Genomic DNA, 20,692 nt, shown 5'->3' on the forward strand with positions numbered 1-20,692 from the left:
AATTTGTCCTAGAACAATGTAAATCAGCGTACACAACATGCACAAAAGGTTCATTTACATGGGCAAGATAGTGGATAAGGTTGTTATTGTGACAGGGAAGTACCTGTTAGTTCCAGGTTTATCAGGGGGGGGAACAATGGCAGGCCAGAAGTGAGTGACACGGAAACCGACCGGATCGGGCCGGTTTCAGGCCTCGTTCTGCTCTCAGATATGGATTTTCCCAGGAATTTCGACTTGCAGAGGCGCAATCAACAGAAAATGACAATGAACGCTGGCTCTTTCGTCACACTGTTTGATCTGCAGTGAGCTCATCCCTCAGCCAGATAAGATTACACACATAGCATCTTACTGCTGATGGGGAAATTCAACCGGCTTATTGACTCTTCTCACACATTCACAACTCGGACACGTTTGTCTCTGCTGGATACCGTCCTTAACGTCCTTCACTTTCACTCAGTTAATGTTTGTTATCCTTCATTGCTACGGTTCAGTGATGTCATCGAATTCCCGGCATATCTACCGAGCCATCTAAACTGTGAGGGGAGTCCTAAAACTAAAAAAAAATGTGCAGGAGCGTGCCTGAACACGACAACAAGAACAACCTGGAGGGGAAGGCGGCTCGACCAGCGGGGCCGCTGCGTGTCCGGCCTCTCTCAGCGACACAGTGTTTAACAATGAGATGTGGGAATAAGAATGTGTGACCAGAAATGCCAGGAATCCCAAACACTCTTACTGATGGACTTATGCAATCAGCAGCTATGCCAGCACTTGCTGTAACACAGGAAAAAAAAAAAAAAAAAAAAAAGTGCAAAGAAAAATCAGCTCCACCCTGAGTAACAACCGCCAAAGTCATAAACGTTTGTGGCATCAGAAAATGAAGCTAGAAAATACACTATATTCACAAAGGTAGAGTGGAACCTGTTTGACAGCCACACAGGAGAGGCCTGGGAGAACTGGCCTGCCCTGCACACATGGTGGATCTACTCGTGACTACACCTCCGGCCCTCGTCAGCGTCGCGGGCCGTTGGTTGATATTGATAAGGCAGCACATTTTTTTAAAAAGCGCTGCAGCTCTCTGCGATCTGGTGGCGGGGCATCACCGAGCTATTCTTGGTTTGTGGAGATGGAAAGTCCTCTCGAGTCAGCGGTGAACTGCAGATGGTTGGCGCGTGACCGGTGTCAGGCCGGTGAAGTGAGACAGCCAGGGTGAGGAGGCGTGCGTCTGAGTGGCATGAAACAGAAACCAGCTTTTCTGTACGTTGGGTTCAAAAGACTGCGGGTACTGTGACGGAGCGATGGGAGGGGTCTGTTATACCAACTACAGCAAACAGTCGGGTTCCTGCTACCCGCTATGGCTGCCCCATAAAAGCCTGCGAGTTGATACATCAGTGGAGTAACATACTAAAGTATGTTAGTAGCATTTTCTAAGCTGGCCCATAGTACACAGAGCCCTGCTGGGGCAACAGTGTGACAGGTTAAAGGGATAGTACAAACTAAGGGGTGTGTCAGTGTACGCATGTAAACAGTTACATGAAATGAAACAGTAAAAATTTTACAAAAACGGTGAACGCAATTTGTTTTTGGCAAGCAAGTTTGATTTGATAGTAAACCATTGTGTAGCCAGATCTCTAAAACGATACGTAATTTCTTTATACATATATTTTTTATAGGCTACATACATTTTTGGGGGGCTGGGCAGGGCGCCCTAGAATGAGAGGGTCTCGATTACGATGACGGACCACAGCGCGGTTTTCCACACAGCAGTCATTTAGCACATGTGAAAGTACAGATCAGTGGACGCTGCTGCCGCTGGGTTTTTAGGGTTTGATTTCGTGTCAGATGTCACGCTCGCAACTCTTCCAGTTATGACGCTTTTGCCAATCAAAGTGAGAGTAGCCGCCGGGTGGGTGGGGGGCCCTGGGACGCTACCGTGTACACGTTTAAACGGAAAGCATTGCTCAGTTTGAACTAGGGATGTGAGTGTGTACTAAAATATGTACTAGTGTAAACTAACTTCTTGTTTACGTCTGGAAAAAATTCTTGCACTTGTTTTCTCTACAATGTATCTTCTATGGACTCTTTCACTTTCATTGAGGAGGTCCTCTGACCGCCACGTTTTTGTTTCATTTTGTTGGCACTGCTATATGGACCAAGTATGTTTACTATGAAAAAATTTGACCTAATGCTATATGTTTGTACACTTCTGTTTCATTTTGCACATTTCTCTGTTATTTATTCTTCTTTCTATAAAATGAAAATTCAATAAAGATATCGTTAAAAAAACTGAAGTGGTTGTATGAGGTAAAAAAGTTTGTTTTATCTGGAACTAACCAGTTATGATGCCAAACAGCTGATAGGCGAATTGATCATGCAGCGCGTTGCGGAGGAATACCGAGTGAGTTGGTGCGTTGCAAATTTTTACTTTATATCGTACTCTTGAACTGGTGTATTATTTTGAGACAGAACTTCTCGTAGGCGGCGAATATACACTGACTAATCGTCCCCCATTCATAACAGTGTACTGCCTGTGCCTTGGTGCAGTGCAATGCGCCGGTATTTCTCAAAAAGAAAAAAACTGAACTATCCCTTTAAACCAAGTCTTGTCGTGGTGACAGAAACACAGGGCAACGTGCTGCCAAACAGTGTGACTGGTTTCTCTGGGGCCGTTCCAACACTGTCAGCTCCAGTGTCCAGCTGATAGTGTTGTCAGCAGCAGCCCTGCAGGAGAGACACACACACACACACACTCACACACACTCGGCTACGACCAGAACACAGGGTTTTACCTCTTCTGTGTGGAAATTATGTGATTTTATACAACAGATGATGAGTGAAAGCCAAGACAGGCGTACACCTATTAATACACTCCTCACTTAGCGGTCACTGTCCCCAACACAACAGGAGAGAGATCTTGTCAGTTTCGGGTGTGGCTCGCAGGATATCACGTCTCCCCCTAACTCACTACCACCCCCCCCCCCCTCTGCAGACCCCCTCCGCCTTCCTGTAATCAGAACCAGGGAGAGACAGACAAGACGACCAGGATGCAAAGTTTACACTAGGCGAGCTCGTATTCTCCAGTAATCCAGTGGTTTGACCTGAGCTAAACTGCAGCTCATTCACACTATCCTGCTGTCCATGGTGGTAACAGATGAACCCATTTAAGAGCTGTAGTTAAAGCAACAGAAAAGGCGCGATTCACATTAGAGACGAGAAGACGTGGTATGTTTGTTAGGTCTGGCAGGATACAGGAAAAGTGCTGCACGAGCGCTGATGATAAGAGGACGGTCAGATCACTGATGATACAGATTAGTGTCCGCAGGCGTCCATAGTGACTGACTGGTCAACTCTTGTCAGTGTTTGCTAAGACATAAAGGCGAGACAGAGCTGTCTTCTCTTGTGAAACGTTCAAAATACGACCTGACATTCCATCACTCACAGGATCTGAAGCAACAGCACTGTTGTGAATGTGAGATACTCTCAGTCACTTTCATTTGGAGCCATCCAATTAAGCATTAGGGACAGATAATTGTAGGTTTCTGACGCTTGTTCATCTGATATATTGCCTGAGGCTGACAAAAAAAAAAGAGATTCAATTCCACAATACTGCAACACAATGCCTCCAAAAAGGCCACAGATCTGAATCAACACACGGCAGACTGACAAAGACAGAACTAAATTCTACTAGAATGTGATAGCTGCATGCTGCATGCTGCTGTGAGATTTAATTTGCAGAACAACTCAAAAACGGAAGCATACATCTGCCGTAAGACGAGAAGGCTGGGCATTTGACAGTGTTAGAGCTTTGCATCCATTTGGTTTGTATTATCTGACTGACTGGTGGTTTCATGTTCTCTTCCATATCAGACAATCACCACTTAACTGCTAATAGTATGGTGCCGAGTTATGGAATTCTCATTTCGAGACTGGATGAGACTATCATGAACAGGCTACCATAACATTAGCACACAACTACTTCATTCAATTAGATGGATTGAAGTCGAACGGTAGCAAATATTGCTGTCTGAAAGTCATTCGCTCACACTGAGCTACAGGTTTCAGTGTGTGTTCACCCATGGTTATGATGTGTGTAAATATCTGGCTTAATCATTGACTGACTGACTTGATTGTCACAGTCGGACGACGACGTGTGACAATTTAACAGAGACGATGAAGATGAGGTCAGAACGGCTGCTGTACAGTGAGAGACATAATGAGGCTGTGTGTTGGTATATAGGTTAGAAACAGTAGCCTGAATATGCCATCGCTGTGGGGACGACGACGCTGTGATGTGACTGGTGAACAGAACACAGAAGCCAATCTGATACAAAAACCCTCCATTACAGTGAAACACACAGTATTTGTTGTGTTGTCCAGGCGTGTGTGTGACCTTTTAACTGGCCTATGTATCTTAAAGGTATAGCCTAATATGTAGGAATTACCCGCATCTAGCGGTACGGTTGCATATCAGAACGTATTCTTGATGTTGCATTCACGTGAAATCGGGCAGACCTCAGACAGACAACAGACGCTGCATGTACTGTAACAGGATAAACAAGCGTCTATGTAAACAAGTGGTCTGCCAGCACGAGGCAAAACAATACAGGCGTGACAATATGTTGTCATGGTAAAATGACATCCGGTTGGTTTGCCGACAGCCGTCTGCCTGACTGCACCTGAATGCAACATCAGTACCTCCGTCCTTCCTCACACTACACAGTGGTGACATTTTTAACAGGCGCTACCTGGAAAACTTTCTCCCCGAGCCAACAGCTCCGGTGAGTTTCTGTGGTTACCTACGGTCACGCTGCCACTATTTATGCCACTACTTATGCGGGTGTGATTCGACTTCAGTGAAATACGTAATTTCAGGGATAATATTTGAAGTTTTAAAAAAAATCTTTTTTTCGGCTTATATGTCAACCACCCATTTATGAAAGCAATATTTGATTTTTGCTAAGCCAAATAAGTTACATCCTGGGGCTTTAATATAATGAAAGAGCAGAAGAAGAGACCTGTCTTCACCATGTTTCACTCAGTTTTCATTATGATCAGAGAGACACCCTGCACCGTGATACTTTGTTCAACTTCCACATGATTTTTCATGATTTTCCTCTGCAGTGCATGCTGGGAATTATATGCAGAGAACATACATGTGTGGGTGAGTGTGTCTTGATATGTGAATGAGGTCTGAATTGTTACAGAGAAAAGAGAGGGAGTTAGACTGTGTGTCACCTTCACCTACATGAGTGTTATCAGGAGCACTGCCCTCAACAGGGACTGAACTCGACACCATGTGACCTAGAAGGGGCCGATGAAGAAACCACTGACTGAGCTACTCAGTAATCTGCAAAAGCAAGAGCAAAAAGCACATTATATTGAAGAGACACTGATTGACCTAAAAATAAAATGTGTATCCTCAAGGTGCAAAGCAGGAGAAACTCTCCATGAGAAAATAAAAACACATCCACACAGTATTAGGAAGGAAAGAGCAAGTAGACACAGGCTGTGTGCTGTATTGCAGTGAGTAAGAACTTGACTATGCTTTTCCTAACGATTAACTTTTAGATATCAAAAACTGGAACTCCTCAGGGTTGTGTGCTGACATTTTGAGAGCACGGAGGCTTGGGGGCAACATTGTGAGGTATGATGATATGAGCTTCAAGAATTAAAATTGTGGGAACGAGTGAATGTTTTCATGGGCTTAAAAAAACATTCCTCTTTCCATCACATGATGCCCTAATGAGGTCTGAAAAACTGCAGCACCGACTCTGAACTTCAATTTCCCGCAAAAGTGCAAAAGCTAATCACAAGACAACCTTGAAAATGTGAAGCTTTGTGAATGAAGTAGGACCTTTAAGTGCAAGAGTGGTTTAGTTACAAACGTTTCGACTAGAGTTGAATCATGTACATTTCTACAGTTTGCAAAAACTGAATTGATGTAATATGATAATGAATAAAAGGGCAAGAAGTATTGCTGCAGTGAAATATCTTAATATTGAATATTAATTTAACAGATGAGGTGCTTGGCTACTTTGATTAAGGAAAACAATAAAGATAAACGGCTTATTACCATAACTGGTCAACCGTCCACCTGCTATCAACAAATAGGCTACACCAAACCATTTAAATGCCATAATTACAACTAAATACAGAATAATTCTTAATATGTAATTTGAGAAAAACATGCACAAGACAAATGCACAGGACATGCACACTGGACTCTCTACAACTACATCCAGCAGGATTAACACTAGACTCTGATAGGAGATCCATGGACACCAAGAGTTGTTTCACTGATGTGTTGTATGTGTGGACCTGACTCACCAGGCTGTTAAGCCCGATGAGCCAGAGGACATTAATAGCATTTGTACTTGTTATACTGTTGACCTGAGCCAAGTGCTACATGTGAAATTTATGAGAGGCAGGCTACACCTCTTGGACATCTCAGCCATGTGATGCTAGAAAAAAAAATGCACTTCCATTCAAAGTTTTAAAAAGGAAGACTTGTCTGTGTGTGTTTACTACTCAGAAACCTCTGCTTTTGTTCCACACTATTTCTCTCAAACACAATGTAAACTCAGCAGGTGAAGGCTCCTCCTTGTTTTGCCCTAAATTTGGGAGGGGTCGTTTATTTTGCCTCCATAATAGTTTCAGGTGGACGTTGGAGCAGGTGGAACAACTGAGAACAAAGCCTTTTTGTTTGACTTGGTCTTGTGCTGATGCAGGTGCAGCTGAAGGACACTGCCCCTGTGTCCTTCACTATCCTGTCCTGATTACGGGACTTTTTTTTTTTTTTTTTGCAGCTTATACTGTGTAACCGTCGTCTCCCAAAGTTAATAGAGAAAAAGGCTCTAAAGAGGGTGAGAGGACCAACCCAATTTGCTCACGTGTCACAAACTTTACTACTGCAGCTCGTGTTAGCTGAACGCACAGTGTGAGTCAGGACATGTAGCTTGTTTTATTACTGTCTTCCACGCGTATCTCCTCATTTTATTGAGTATTTCCCAAAAACTAGCCAAACCGGTGAAACTCTCTGTCACACACACACATACACACACTCTCTCTCTCTCACACACACCTGCCCAAACACACCAATTACTCACTCTCGAAACCAGACCGTTGACTCAAAAGGCTTACTAACATACCTGCCGAGAAGACACACCTTGCTGAAGTTAGCTAGCTTCGGACGTTTCCGTAATTATGCAACATTACCTGCAACTATTGCACACACACATACTGTATACACACGGGGCTACACGTTGGGGTTTGCAAGAATAGCGACGGGTTATTTGATTCACAGGTTTTAACCACAAATCTTTGTTAGTTTCGCTCTCTATTTTTCTGTTGTGGACTCGGTCTCCCGACCAGAAGGGCTTCGAGCTGCAGTCACTGTCCCCAGGTGTGCGCTAACGCCCATTGAAGCTAGTTAGTTTGTGCCTGGCTGCATTGTTTACTGTAGGTTTACACTTAACGACAGCCGAACCAACGGCTGAGCTGCCAGATTTGATTAAAACGTCCTCGCCAAATTGAAATCGATTTAATGTTGACGTTGTTAAAACTCAACTGTTTAATAAAACCTGATTGGCGAGGCTGAGAATATCCAAACTATAAGTTACAACCACAACACAAACAGTATAACACACATTGATAGTGTGGGTAATATTAAAAAAGGGGGGTAACTTACAGCAATTGCTGAAAGTTAAAACTGTAGCTAAACTCTCGAATGTCTGCGTTAAACAATAAGGAAAAGTGCAACTCTAATTCAATGAAATGTGCAAATTAGCTTTGAAAGAAGGCACCAGCGCTAAAGCTACCTGATTTCTTCAGGGGGAATATTATGAGAAAAGATTAGCCAGCTAGCCAGTGGGCAACTGGAGGACTGATGCCTGGCTGCTACACGGGCAACTTGAACCAGCGTGAGTTGGATCCGGTCACGGTGCTCAGCAGAAAACGGATGGGTGTGTTGAACAGTTGAGGTTTTTTGTTTGACTGACTGGCAGGCAAACACCTGTGGGGCAGCCAGCTCTGTGATACGGAGCGGGCCCACCTCCTCACCCACCTGATTCAAAACGGCCGTTGCACAGCCGATGTCCGCCGTCCGCCGCCGCTGGATGAGATCCTGCCTCCGGCCAGTGTCCGGCTTGGCTTGGAGCTCTCGCCTCCTGCAGAGTCGGGAAAATACGACCAGGTCGAAAACGAGTAATCCCCAGTATTTGCCGCGGAAATCTTACGTCTGAGAACCGTTTAACAACTAAACACCGACTCCGCTGCTCTTCCTTTTTCCACCGCTGCGGCGGTAGCCTCGCTGCTGCTTCCTGCTCCGGCTAGGCTAAACTTCACCGCTTTGCTAACTCCGCCCTTATGATGCATTCAAGTACAACTCGTACATTTGTACTGTTGGGAAACTCCACTTGTGCTTCACTGCAGTAGTAGGCTACATTGTATACTTCATGAGAGAACTTTGTAAAATACCAACCCAGCACTATCAGTGAAACAGGCGTCATCTGCACAATATAATTTACCACATTTACATGCACACATCAAACCAGGTTACAGAACTGGGTTAAAACAGGAAATTACAGCTGGTCCTAATAGAACCCCATCAACACCTCTACAGGTGGCTGGTGGGCTCTCAAGTATTAGTAATGAGATTTGGATACAACTACACAACATTGTATGTTAATTAAGTCATTCTTATTCTTATTATTATGTGGTAATTGTAACTGTTGAAATGTACCTGTCTGCACACATTTTTAATCAATTGTTTTCTGTATCAGAGCAATACTAGGGAAGATTTTAAAAACAATTCTACTAAAATCAAGATACCAACACTATTATTTCAAATCTCATTTATTCTCAAAAATCTTATAGTACAGTAAAGTATACTTTCATTCTTAGAGTTTTGAACAGGTGTTTTCACTATATCAGACTCACACCTGCCAAACCCTCTTGTTAGTAAAGGGTTGACAACTCACATCATTTCATTAGTAGGCTATATCAAGTGTTGTGAAATGAGATGCTTCCATGGAAGTCACATGAAAATATTGTGAAATTTAGCCAGCATTTTCACAATTACATCAATCATGATTTTATAAACAGTTGTTGAAAGTTCTCCAGAAAATAAAACATTTGAAAAAAAATCAAGTGTTGTTACCAGGAAGCATTGTTTTATTGTGAAGGCACAGTTTACACATTAATAGAATGCTCTCGACTTTATAAGACCATATCATTTTAATGAGAAAGAAAATCAAGTAGCAAAGCTGGGGGAAAAAAGGTGATGAATGTGTTGTGTTCACGCAGAGGAGATGCGTTGACAAAGGTCAGCAGACAGTGAGAGGCCGAGCTCCCGCTGAGGGAGTTGTGACATAGAAAGTCGGAGTTCCACTGTATCTCTCCTGCAGGGGACAAAAAAAACACACACAAACACACATTCACAGACAATGAGTGTGTAAAAAAAACCCACCGCACCTGAAAAGTAGACTGTTTGTATGTCATTGTTTCAGAACATCTCATGTTCATCACGTCCCCCACAGTGCAAGGGAAGGAAGTTCAGAGAGAGAACTAGAGGAAAACACCGCTGGCTTTGTTTTCACAACTAGACACCTTCCGCTTCAGCCACGACACGTCTTTTCCTCCTCCAAATGTCCTCTAGATTACTACTGCTTCCTCCAGCCTAAAATTACACACTCAATTACTCATCTGCCTACCCCCTGCAAGTCATTTAAAGGCCAAACGAATGTAGAACTCCCACAATGAAACAATTTGATTAGTCACTAAATACTGTGAATGAGCTCATCTCCACAAGTAGATTCAGATTTTTTTAGATGCTGGATAAAAAAAATCATATTGGTCATTACCAAAATCTGATTATATTTCCATCATTCCATTCATACCAAGTGGCCACATGTGGAACAGCTGTGATTGGTCATACCTTTTTTTGCTTGTGCTTTATCATCCAGTTTAAAGGAATAGTTTGAGAATTGTGCTCATTTACTTTCTAAAAAGTGACATGAGATCAGTTGTCTCATGTCTGTGCATTAACTGGGGCTTCTCCTGGAATGTGATTGGCTAAAAAAACAGGAAACCCGATCAACCTCGTGGTGACAGTAACTCCAGTCTGGGGAGAATTGAATTGAAGCTTTTCTCAGCCAGCGTTCATGTCTCCACACGTCTTCCCACGGGCTTATGAAACATCACAGCTCGAGTATTGTTCCAGTTCAAACATCCACATCAAGCAAAGTCCAAAATGTAGGTAAGTATCCCCTGCTGCGATGGCAGAGATCTTGAGGACCCATCCTTTGCATGGGAACAACCGGTTATCTGGCAGCTAGCCGGCCGGCCCCCTCAGATCGACAGCCAGTCAATGTCCATCACCATCCCAGGGAGAACAGTCTTGTCTCTGTAAGCCCTTCGGTAATTTACTGCTGGCCCTGACGTCTCCGTTTGTTTGAAGGTAGAGTTATGTTTCTCTTGGGCAGTACTGGTGTAGCTTCTGTGGACTGTCTTCTTCACCACATTTCAATAAAAAACAATAAATGTGTATGAACTGAGGCAACACAGGACATATTTAAGATTAGATGACAGCCATATCTTTTGACTCCTTTCCACTCCTCAACTATGTCTTTTCTTCTAAAAATAATCTCGCTGAGTAGCTTTGAGTTTATTTTGTCACAGTACAGTAAGATACACCCAGAGCTGAGGTGGTGGAAAGAATGGTGTTGTCTCATCCACAGACTGATCATATAACATCCCTCCCTGCTTGGAATTTGTATCATGACACTACATTTCGTGGCAAAAAGATTAATCCAATTCAGCTTTTGAGCTTTGGCTGCAATGCAACATGACATTGTCTGGTTAGGTGCTACATACAATACATACAAACATGCCTGGAGGAGTATATTTGACTAGTACAAGTGCATAAAACATTGTGTTGCTGTAACACAAATGTCTGAATACAGCTTTTGTCTTTCATGCACACACATGATTGACAGGTGTCAGTGGCAAGATAATTGCTGCTGTAGATGTAAACAATCTATGTTTCAAATTCTTCAATAAATGGTTTTGGAAACTGATGCACACAATGTATTATGGTGACTGTGTTAGGAGTGAGACAGAAATCTACGTAAATCTTATAATGTAATAGAAAAATGTATTCTGGACTCTATGAATTTGTGTGAGGATCTCTCTAGTGGAATCAAGCCGAACTCCAGAGCTGCCATATGAAAATACTTCTTATTTCATATGTAAACAGAATCAACAGGGAACATTTCCACAACATTTCCACATTGAAATCCCCACAACCGTCATTCTAACAGCTGTAAAGGTTCAAATTCATCTAAGTTACATCTAAATATTACATGCAAACACTGACAATATGATGTAATTTATGAAAAAACTAAAATTTTATTAAACAAAGATCATTATCTATTATTTTGAAGAGGAATTCCTTTTCAATTAGTCATGATGTAAATGCTTTTAATTTCGTCATTATAAAGTTAATCCTATCCAACTTATTTTAGATTTAATTAAGCTAATTAAGCCCTCTAGGGTAACTGGTTCAGATTTGACTTGAGAGAACCATCCATGGTCCATCACTGTGGTGTGTTGTTGTGCTTTTCTTTCTAATTCTTCAGCCTTTGACGAGGCGTAGCGAGGTGCAGTTGAGGATTTCTGCTGGGTCGGGAGTCACCAGATCCACCCTGAAGCCTTCAGCCAGCGACACCTTCAGCAGCTCCTCCACAAAACCCTGCAGGTCTGCGATTTCACAGGGGCTCTGGTGTGCGTTCATGATGTCATCCGACCTCGTGACCTCCGCGTCACACACCGTCAGCCCCTGGTAGTGCTGTTTGTCGTACTGGTCCTGTGGGAGTTCGTCGGGCCTGGGGACCCACTCCAGTTTCAGTCTGTTCTGCCTCGGGTTGCATGGGTGGGGGCTTGTCAGACCCTGGGACGTTCTGTAGGAAAAGCGCTCGCAAAGCAGACCTAGGAAAGCTCTCCAGGTACAAAAGAGGTCGACCGTAAAGGCCCGCACGGAGCACGTACGGAGTTCATAGTTTTCTGGCCCATGGCGCAAGTTAAAGTGGAGAACGCGGACCTGGAATGAGACAGTAGAAGACGCTGACAAGACATTCTCTCCAAAGCGAACACAAATAAAGAACCGGTCTTCCCACTTCCAGATGCTCGCACACAACCTCTGCTCCTAGGTTCAGTTTATACAGTAAACATCACCTCAGGAGGTCTGTGAGACACAGACTCTTTAGAATCTAACAAAACATCTCCATTGAAACTGAGGATACATGTGTCATATTGTGTTGTAGCCAATCAAATCCAATGGAACTGGATTAACTCGATCAACTTAAAGGGATAGTTCAGCTTTTTTTGAAGTTGGGTTGTATGAGGTGCAAATGGCCATTAGGTATAATATCTGCAGTAGAAAGGTTTCTAGAGACCTTTCTACTGCAGATATTATACTTCATAGCCATTTGTACCTCATACAACCCCACTTCAAAAAAAGCTGAACTATCCCTTTAAATGTTCTGTTGTGCCACTACTGTGTTCAAATTTAATTAAACACAAATTTATGGAGGAATATACTGTATGCATGTGTCCTCTACCAGACAGATGCCAGCAGCAGACTTTAGGGTAATTTTAATTAGTTGTGCAGAAAGTTCACCTTGTTTAGTGTTATGTGCCTGGCAGCTGTGACTGTGCATTATTCATTTGGGCAAAAAGGATAAACTCATTTATGAAGGTATTAATAGCTTTCTATCACAACACTGCTCAACATATCAGTGATAGAGAGCAAATAAAACAATCTTCTATCACTTTACATGGAAAAAACTTTCCACAAGGGGAATTCAACCTTCTAGAGATGTCTTGTTAACTGTGTTGAACTGTCACTGCAGTGATTTGGTTTGATGTCAGACTGCTACAACCTGAATACAAACGTACCTTTGACTCAACATTAACAATCATCATAGCTCCCAGAGGCCCTCCTCTGAGGCTGCGAGGGGCAGACGCCTCGTAGCGGCGGATCTCCTCCAGCAGGGGGTGAATCTGGAAGAAGTCAGCCTCCCTCTGCAGCAGGGCCAGCTCCGCGAAGCTGTCCGGCAGGTCCAGGGAGCTGGAGCGCAGGTAATTCAGAATGTACCGGAACACTTTCCCGTCGCGGTCTATGAAAATGTTGCCTTTGTTATCCCTCAACACGGGGATTTGTCCTGTGAACATAGCGCCGAGCATGGAGTCACGGCAGCGGGTCAGGGTGTCCAGGGTGGTGGTGTAAATTTCTCCACCGACGTTTAACGACACCGGGTCCTGCAGGGAGTTGCTGTTGTTGTCAGGAGAGTTGAGGTTTAGCATCCTGGTGGTGAAGCTGGGATTTTTTTATGATCTTGTAAAGCCTTACAGTATCTGTTGTTGTTGTTCTTGTTGTTGGGAGGACAAGGATTCCTCTGCTGTGGGCAGGAATGCTGCACACTGAGGGATGTGGAAGTTTCAAGTGTTTCTTTTTAACTCCAAGAAAGACTTGTGTCCTTTCACAGTCAGCAAGGCGCAGTAGTAGCCAGGATACGGCCCAGTGAGAAAAGATGCGGGGACATCTGCCAAGTCACTTTCCAAAGCTTAAGATTTATAAAACCAGAGTTTCAATCCTATAAAAAAGGCTGCTGCTCTTTTCCATCTCACTGTTTCTTCAAAATAAAGGCGTCATCCTCTCAGATTTAGATGCAGGTGTTTCCCTGTGGTTAAATTTACATCTTTGTTGCCGTATCCCCTGAATGGTGTCAGCCAACAGCAGCAGGCCTAAAGCAGAAAGGCAGCGGGGCCACAGTGACCGGACCAGCATGCTAATGACGGGACACTTCTGGCTCCGTCTCTACGAAGCTTGCTTTTATTCTCAGCTCTTACCCCCTGATCTCTCACTCACACTCTAACACACACACACACACACACTCTCTCTTACACACACACACACACACACACACACACACTGGAGCTGTCTGAGCAAGACACGGGGGACTGGGCAATTTGTCTGAAATGCCCCCGTTAAAGTGACAGCCCGAGCGCTGAAAAGTGCTTTTTATCCCCTTTGAACAAATGAACAATGTCCTCAGACACTGTTCATTTCAAACACCCTCTGGGAAACGAAGGTTGTTTTTCAGAAACAGAATGAGGAAAACTGAAAAAATTGTTTTTTTCCCCAACTAAACAGCAACAAGATCAACTTTCAACTGCCATGTTGCACTGCAGGAGAAGGCTTAGTGAGCTGAACACTTCATCTGTCCAAGATTTACCTATATATAATGTAGTAATTCAGGACAGCATGAGAGGGAAACATAGTTTCTAATGTAAATGCTATATGCACATAAAACTGCACATGTGCAACTTGCATATGTAATAACTCTCCCACATCTGATATGGGAGAGCATATGGAGAGAATCTAAAGCTCATGTACACAGAGCTGCTGCCACTGGAAGATGTCTCTTCAGCTTTAAATGTGAACATTAAACATAATCTTCTTAAGACTGCCACATTTGAATATGTGAGAAACTGTTTACTTCAGCTCCAAACAGCTGTGTGTGTGTGTGTGTGTGTGTGTGTGTGTGTGTGTGTGTGTGTGTGTGTGTGTGTGTGTGTGTGTGTGTGTGTGTGTGTGTGTGTGTGTGTGTGTGTGTGTGTGTGTGTGTGTGTGTGTGTGTGGCAGCTACAGAAGGTCTTGGTTTTCATCTCAGTGCCCATGTTAACAGAAGAACGGACACATGAAGAGTTCTATCTACATCTAGACATCTGGCATGTCACAGATTTCTCATTTGCATGTCTCCTGGTAAAAATAGGGGAAAAGACCTGTTGATCACCGTGTTGACATCACACCAGCAGTGTTACACAGCTCTGGAAAAAACTAAGAGACCACTTCAAAATGATCAGTTTCTCTGGTTTTTCTATTTATAGGTATGTGTGTGAGTAAAATCAACACTTTTGTTTTATTCTATAAACTACTGAAAGCATTTCTCCCAAATTTGAAATAGAAATATTGTCAGTAAGAGCATTTATTTGTAGAAAATGACAACTGAGTTGTGAAATCAGCATTGGTGGAATAACCTCATTAATCCTTTCACATCCTCATTAAATATGATTTGGTTCCGGTGATCAGCTAATCAGTGCCTCGTTAAGTAGAGTGAGTTGTGCTTCAATAAACACCTGAATGGAACAGCTGCCAAACATGTACTGATTTAAGAAAAAATTGGAGTGGTCTCTTAATTGTTTCCAGGGCTATATATTAAATAGATACCCATAGATTCGATATCTAGGCAAAATCTGAATAAGATACACACATGGAGATTTCTAGCAACATTAACTAATCATATAATATTTTATCAATGATAACGATTTTCCTTGCATCTTAATGTCTCAGTGTCCCTGACAAACTGTCACAAAGTTGTGAAGCATGGGACTGATGATGAGTTTCTATAGTTAACACACAGCAGTGAAGCTGGTGTTTATCTTCTCATGAGACACCAAAGAAGCCAGTGAGCTTTGTTAACAGCAGCTATGCGTGTGAATCACCGACACACCAGTTGTTCGTAGGCAGATTTAAGAAACTTTATATGCGTGTGTGTGTTCTGTGTATTAACCTTTATGTGCTGTATGGTCCTGTCAACGGCGCCAGCCTGCATCAAGGTCACGGTGCATCCACCGAACCCTCCACCTGTCATCCTGCTCCCGAACACCCCATCCACCTCCAGGGCGGCGGACACCAGCTCATCCAGCTCACTGCAGCTCACCTCGTACAGATCTCTGCCACAGGGACGGCAAGTTACCACACACACAAAACACACACCTCCAACACTCAGGCCTACACCCTGACTCAGCTTCAACACGGCTGCATTAACCGTACCTGAGGGAGTTGTGACTCTCCACCATCAGCTTCCCGAACTCTTTGAAGTCTCCTCTCTTCAGGTTTTCAGCAGCTTGAGCGGTTCTTCCTATCTCCTCGATCACATGATGAGCTCGTCGATAGGTAACATCATCCAGTCTGTCCTTTGCCTCTGAAAATATAATAGGACGGAGAGAAATAAAGTCAGCTTTAACAAAGGAAACTGAGCAGAATACACATTCCTATGTGGGTGAACCACTGTTTTATTTTCTTTTTCTGACTTTCCTCGGTTGAGTAGTGGAGGTATGTAGCAGCAAGAAAAAGTGAGGACTGGAATTTCGGGGTCTATTGAGCACATCACCCCGGTCTTAGCCTCTCTTCACTGGTTCCCTATTCACTTTAAAATTCAATTCAAGACCTTGCTGATTACTTTAAAGGCTCTTCATGGTCAGGCAACTGACATCACAGACCTTATTCATCAGCACTCGGCTTCTACGGCTCTTAGATGTGAACGCTCAACCTTCCTGAACATCCCATGATCATCGCTGGAACTAAAAGGTGACATTTTGCTGTTGGAACATAAAGGAACCACCTGCCGTTAGATATCAGATGAGCTTTCTCAATTTCTATTTATACATTTAGGGAAAAGACACAGTTTTATTCTCAGGCCTTTTTAGCTAAGTAACCTTTTCATCCATAGTCAGGTTGATGATTATGTTATAAAGTATATTCACTAAGTCGTGTTTTTGTTTATTTTACGTCTACGTCTTTTCTCTTATTTATCCTAATGCCCTTTGTACAGCTTAAACTGTTTTAGCAATAAAGTTGATTTGTCTATTAAAAATCTGTTTCCATCATCTTTTGTTGTATTTCATCTCTGTCAAGTTTTCCACATCAGCCAAGTGTAAAAAATGTTTTTGCAAAAGTCTGGATCACAGCTCAGCTCAGGAAGACAGACATGTACCTATTGGCTCCATAATTATATCCAATGTCTCCAAGTGTTGACAGTACGTCTTGTCCAATGCCAACTCAGCTCTCGGTCAAAAATGCACATGATTCTGCAGATTCCATAGATCGTGAGGCTGAGCGGTCATTTCACACTGAGTTTGGAGATGTCTGGGTCTTTTTCCTGGAGGTGTTGGTAGGTATGTTTTGGAAGTTTGGGCATAAACGCAGACAGGAGATTGGTATTCATCTCTCATCTCTTTCTCGGAAAAGAAAATATGCTTATTTCCCCAAAAATGATCAACATTTCCTTCAAGGGAAAGAAAAGGGAGAAAAGGACAAGTCTGGAACAGAAACAGTAATATGAGACCACAAGAAGACAGGGCAGTAAAATATAGGAAAAGGGAGAATTACATCATTGGAATGGAAGAGGACAGGATGGAGCAGGAATCAGGACAGCGACCAGGCCCGGGACAGAGAAGGACAGTTGGTAATAAAGTTTGAGAAGTGAATGGAACAGAATGGGTAAGAGCTGAATACCCTCCAGGTCCTTCATGGTAGCATCTCTGAGACTGGCCTTTCCCAGGACGCTGGCAGCCTCCTCACACTGTCTGCGCCTCGTTGGGTACTCGCTACCGGTCAGAGAGTGCTTCACGTTGGAGTTGGTGATGAGAATGACCAGGCTTGGGTCTGCCAGAGGGATGGCGCTGGCCTCCAGGGACCTGAGTCAACCATCGGAGAGGTGCATGGATTATAATGTAGAAATACCCGATTTGAAGATTCTTTTACTAGTTTTTAAAGCTCTTAATGGTCCTAGTCCTTCTTATCTGTCAGATTTGCACTTAACTTAGGAGCCATCCAGAACTCTCAGGTCTTCAGATGGATTAATTAATTATTTATTGTATAATTTTTGTAATTTTTATCATGTCCTTACACTTATGCTAACTTTTAGTTGAGTGACTTTGGGTTTTACTTTTGCTTTGTTTTGTCTGCTTTTATGGTGTAAAGCCCTTCGTGCTACATTTCATTTGTATGAAAAGTGCTCTATAAATAAAGTCTGATTGATCGATTGTAATGTGTAGAAATATACAGTGGGTATGAAAAGTATTCAGACTTCCTTCAATTTTTCACCATTTGTTATGTTGCAGCTTTATGTTAAAATTCATCAATCTAAAAGAAATTGATGGCACCTGAATGACCTACAGGAGTGTCACAGCAAAGGGTCTGAATACTCTCCTACTCTTCAATTTTAACATAAAGCTGCAACATAACAAATGGTGAAAAACTTAAGGGGGTCTGAATACTTTCCGTACCCACTGTATGACAATGGTAACCAGGAATCGATGGATGTTTGCAATACCTGCAGTCAATGAGTAAAGCGTGTCCTTCCCTGCCGAGGACAGACACAAACTGATCCATTATGCCGCAGGGTACGCCGGCGTGAGTGTGCTCTGCCTGCTGACAGGCCAGTGCTTTGGACACCTTGTCTCCATCGTCTGTGGAAACGGGACAAAGAGCATGTGGCACCAGTGAGCAGCTGTCACCGAAAGCAAAGCTGAAATGCAAATGTGTGGTGCAGGCTGAGGTGATGTCCAAAATGTAATATCTCAATGCAACACAGCCTGAATATCAAGGTGTATGATGTTATCACAGAGGGCAGGTGATTACATTGTGGGATAATATATTTATACTTAATTAATAGAATATTCTATATCATACTTAAGTTAGAAAATATTGTTTATGGTGGGACAAATTTATTCATAAAGAGATGAATTAATTAAAATGATTTTGTTTGCTGTGGTGCCACCTGGTGGTGAAGTTGCATGAGATATGTATCGTACCTGAGCTGAAACTAATATTTCACAGTTAGAAATAGAGGGACAGTGAACATGTCACTTGTGGATAAGTCTACACATGGTTAGAAATGACACCAGTGGGAGTAAGTTAGGCTGACACAGAACATCACACAACATAAAAAATCTCTGTCAGTAAGGGTCATGTGAACCCTAAACTTTGAACAACTATATTGTGGATAATATTGTCAGTTACAGATCTTCAGATGGAAGCTGGTTCAGGGTCTGAGCCTGAGTGAATATAAGGGTCTTTATCAGACCGTTCTCCCCTGACTGGTCAGTTCGCTGATGTGTCAGTAAGTCTCTATTTAACAATCCCCATATATCCTTCCTGCCTGCAGTGAGTGAATATCAGAACCACGGTGGCGGGGCTGTAGTGCATGTAAACCACGACTCTGACCTGGCTTGAGTTGCTGCAGGAAAGTGTAGAAAGCCACTTCCAGAGAGGCAGAGCTGGACAGACCCCCTCCCAGGGGGACAGTGCTGGCAATGACCGCCCTGAAACCAGGGACAGGAGCAGCTGAAGCACGTGAGACAGAGATATTAAATATTAATTAAATGTCCACCAGTGCAAAAACAGTGATGAAAGATATATTTGTGAAATGAAATGAAAAATACACTCCAGGTGATTGTATTAGTTGACTTTACCTCTGTAATGTTGTATCACACCCTTCACATAGTTTGCCCAGTGGGGTAACCCTGGACACAGCGGTGATCCGTCACTGGGCGGGCTGAACTCCACTCTCTGAGGCTCATCAGCATCCTTGGTGGCTGTTACCACGGTAATCTCCTGTCCAGGGGTTTTACTGCCTACCACCACAGTCACCAGGGGCAACGCCTGGCTCACCAAACACACAGGGACACAGCCAAATGGTTATTGTTTCAGAACAGATAGTGGAACTCATAAGTGCATCTATCACTTCATAGGCCCATGTTAAACTGTAAGTGACCCACAACAGCACAGTAATTAATGCATTATTGTTAATGTACTAGAATGTATTATTATATTGTTGTATGTATTATTTAATGTATTAAACTGCAGCATAGTTCGCAAAGGCTGTCTAGTGGTAAAGGCTCGATTTTTGCACAACCAATCACTGAACTGTCAGATTTGTGAATGACATTGTGTGTTAGCAACCAGCTGCAGCTGCTGTGTCGGTGCTTTACCATTGGGAGTACAAATCCCTGGTTGTAGTCGGTGTGCTCTCCTATCAGGTTGACTCTTCCAGGAGCACACACCGCCACCTGAGGCTCCTCTCCCCCGAACAGCTGCACATACACCCGCCGAGCCTCCGCCACCAGCTCGGACACACCGGGGAAGGAACTGGCCATTGAGCGAAAAAAGGCGACTTCAACTCGTTAAAAGAGTTAAATGACTAATTATTATCACTGACAGCCGAGAGCGTGCAACATGCGATACAATAACCCTCCCAGATATGAAATATGAAATATTAACACGCAGGCTCAGACTGTTGGACGCTGCAGGAAATCTTTGGCTCGTCTCGTGCTCGCACTTCCTGGTGGCGTGTGGTTGTTGTGAAGCTCTGATTGGTGGAAACACGTCACCTGACACATATTCGCACTTTTCACCTGTTTTCGTTTGCTTCCAGACCATTTAAAGCTGCTGTCCAGGTTCTGACCTGGTTCTGACCTGCTCCTCGTGTCATTCCCAGGGGGCAGTGGAAGGAGAAAGACAGTGGAGGACACTGGTCACAGTCTGGAGGGTGGCTGTGTCTGCCCTTTATAACTGGTAGAAAAGTAGTGTAATGGTGGTGTCTGGTGGCCGTGCTGGAGAATTACTGGCACATCTGGACTGTCCTGAGTGGTCAGTTTTGAATATAGGTCCCATATTTTCCACCTTTCTTGTATTTATTTTAACTTTTAATATCCATAAAAAGACATATTTGTCCTTTTAAGCACCAGAATATCTATGTAGTGTAAGCAAATAGGCCACTGCAATGTTGGATGGTGCTTGCAGCCACAACATGACAGTTTAGTTAACAATTTAGTTCACTTTAGTTGA

The 20,692-nt window shown here is 43.2% G+C and overlaps 3 protein-coding genes across 3 annotated transcripts in view; all 3 read right to left on the reverse strand.

The window, feature by feature from the left end:
* The window catches only part of llgl2 (LLGL scribble cell polarity complex component 2), a 43,142-nt gene extending 34,844 nt beyond the window's left edge, over positions 1–8,298 (reverse strand). Inside the window, exon 1 of the mRNA XM_083994470.1 lies at positions 8,060–8,298. The gene's annotated coding sequence lies outside the window, so the exon portion shown is untranslated. The remainder of the gene's footprint in view (positions 1–8,059) is intronic.
* Positions 8,299–8,887: 589 nt separating this feature from the next.
* Positions 8,888–20,170, reverse strand: galk1 (galactokinase 1). Its single transcript, XM_083994453.1, has 8 exons — positions 19,837–20,170; positions 19,318–19,507; positions 19,070–19,189; positions 18,177–18,312; positions 17,357–17,538; positions 15,893–16,043; positions 15,630–15,792; positions 8,888–9,395 (listed from the first exon to the last, which is right to left on the reverse strand). The coding sequence occupies exons 1-8, from the start codon at positions 19,999–20,001 to the stop codon at positions 9,321–9,323; spliced, it is 1,182 nt and encodes a 393-aa protein (XP_083850579.1). The 5' UTR covers positions 20,002–20,170; the 3' UTR covers positions 8,888–9,320.
* LOC311002885 (BTB/POZ domain-containing protein KCTD21-like) lies at positions 11,554–13,926 on the reverse strand. Its single transcript, XM_083994454.1, has 2 exons — positions 12,952–13,926; positions 11,554–12,094 (listed from the first exon to the last, which is right to left on the reverse strand). Exons 1-2 carry the CDS (start codon positions 13,357–13,359, stop codon positions 11,630–11,632), a joined length of 873 nt encoding a protein of 290 aa, XP_083850580.1. The 5' UTR covers positions 13,360–13,926; the 3' UTR covers positions 11,554–11,629.
* Positions 20,171–20,692: the final 522 nt, after the last annotated feature.

The sequence above is a fragment of the Trachurus trachurus genome (assembly GCF_905171665.1).
Source record: "Trachurus trachurus genome assembly, chromosome: 19".
Taxonomy (NCBI): domain Eukaryota; kingdom Metazoa; phylum Chordata; class Actinopteri; order Carangiformes; family Carangidae; genus Trachurus; species Trachurus trachurus.

Coding starts and splice junctions, on each gene's coding strand:
- LOC311002885 (XM_083994454.1), bottom strand. CDS start 13,359: ATGCTAAACCTCAACTCTCCTGACAACAACAGCAACTCCCTGCAGGAC. Junction 12,095..12,951: donor TTGTTAATGTTGAGTCAAAG/GTACGTTTGTAT, acceptor GTCTCATTCCAG/GTCCGCGTTCTCCACTTTAA.
- galk1 (XM_083994453.1), bottom strand. CDS start 20,001: ATGGCCAGTTCCTTCCCCGGTGTGTCCGAGCTGGTGGCGGAGGCTCGG. Junction 19,190..19,317: donor TGTGATACAACATTACAGAG/GTAAAGTCAACT, acceptor CACGTGCTTCAG/CTGCTCCTGTCCCTGGTTTC. Junction 18,313..19,069: donor CCTGCAGCAACTCAAGCCAG/GTCAGAGTCGTG, acceptor CCGTTTCCACAG/ACGATGGAGACAAGGTGTCC.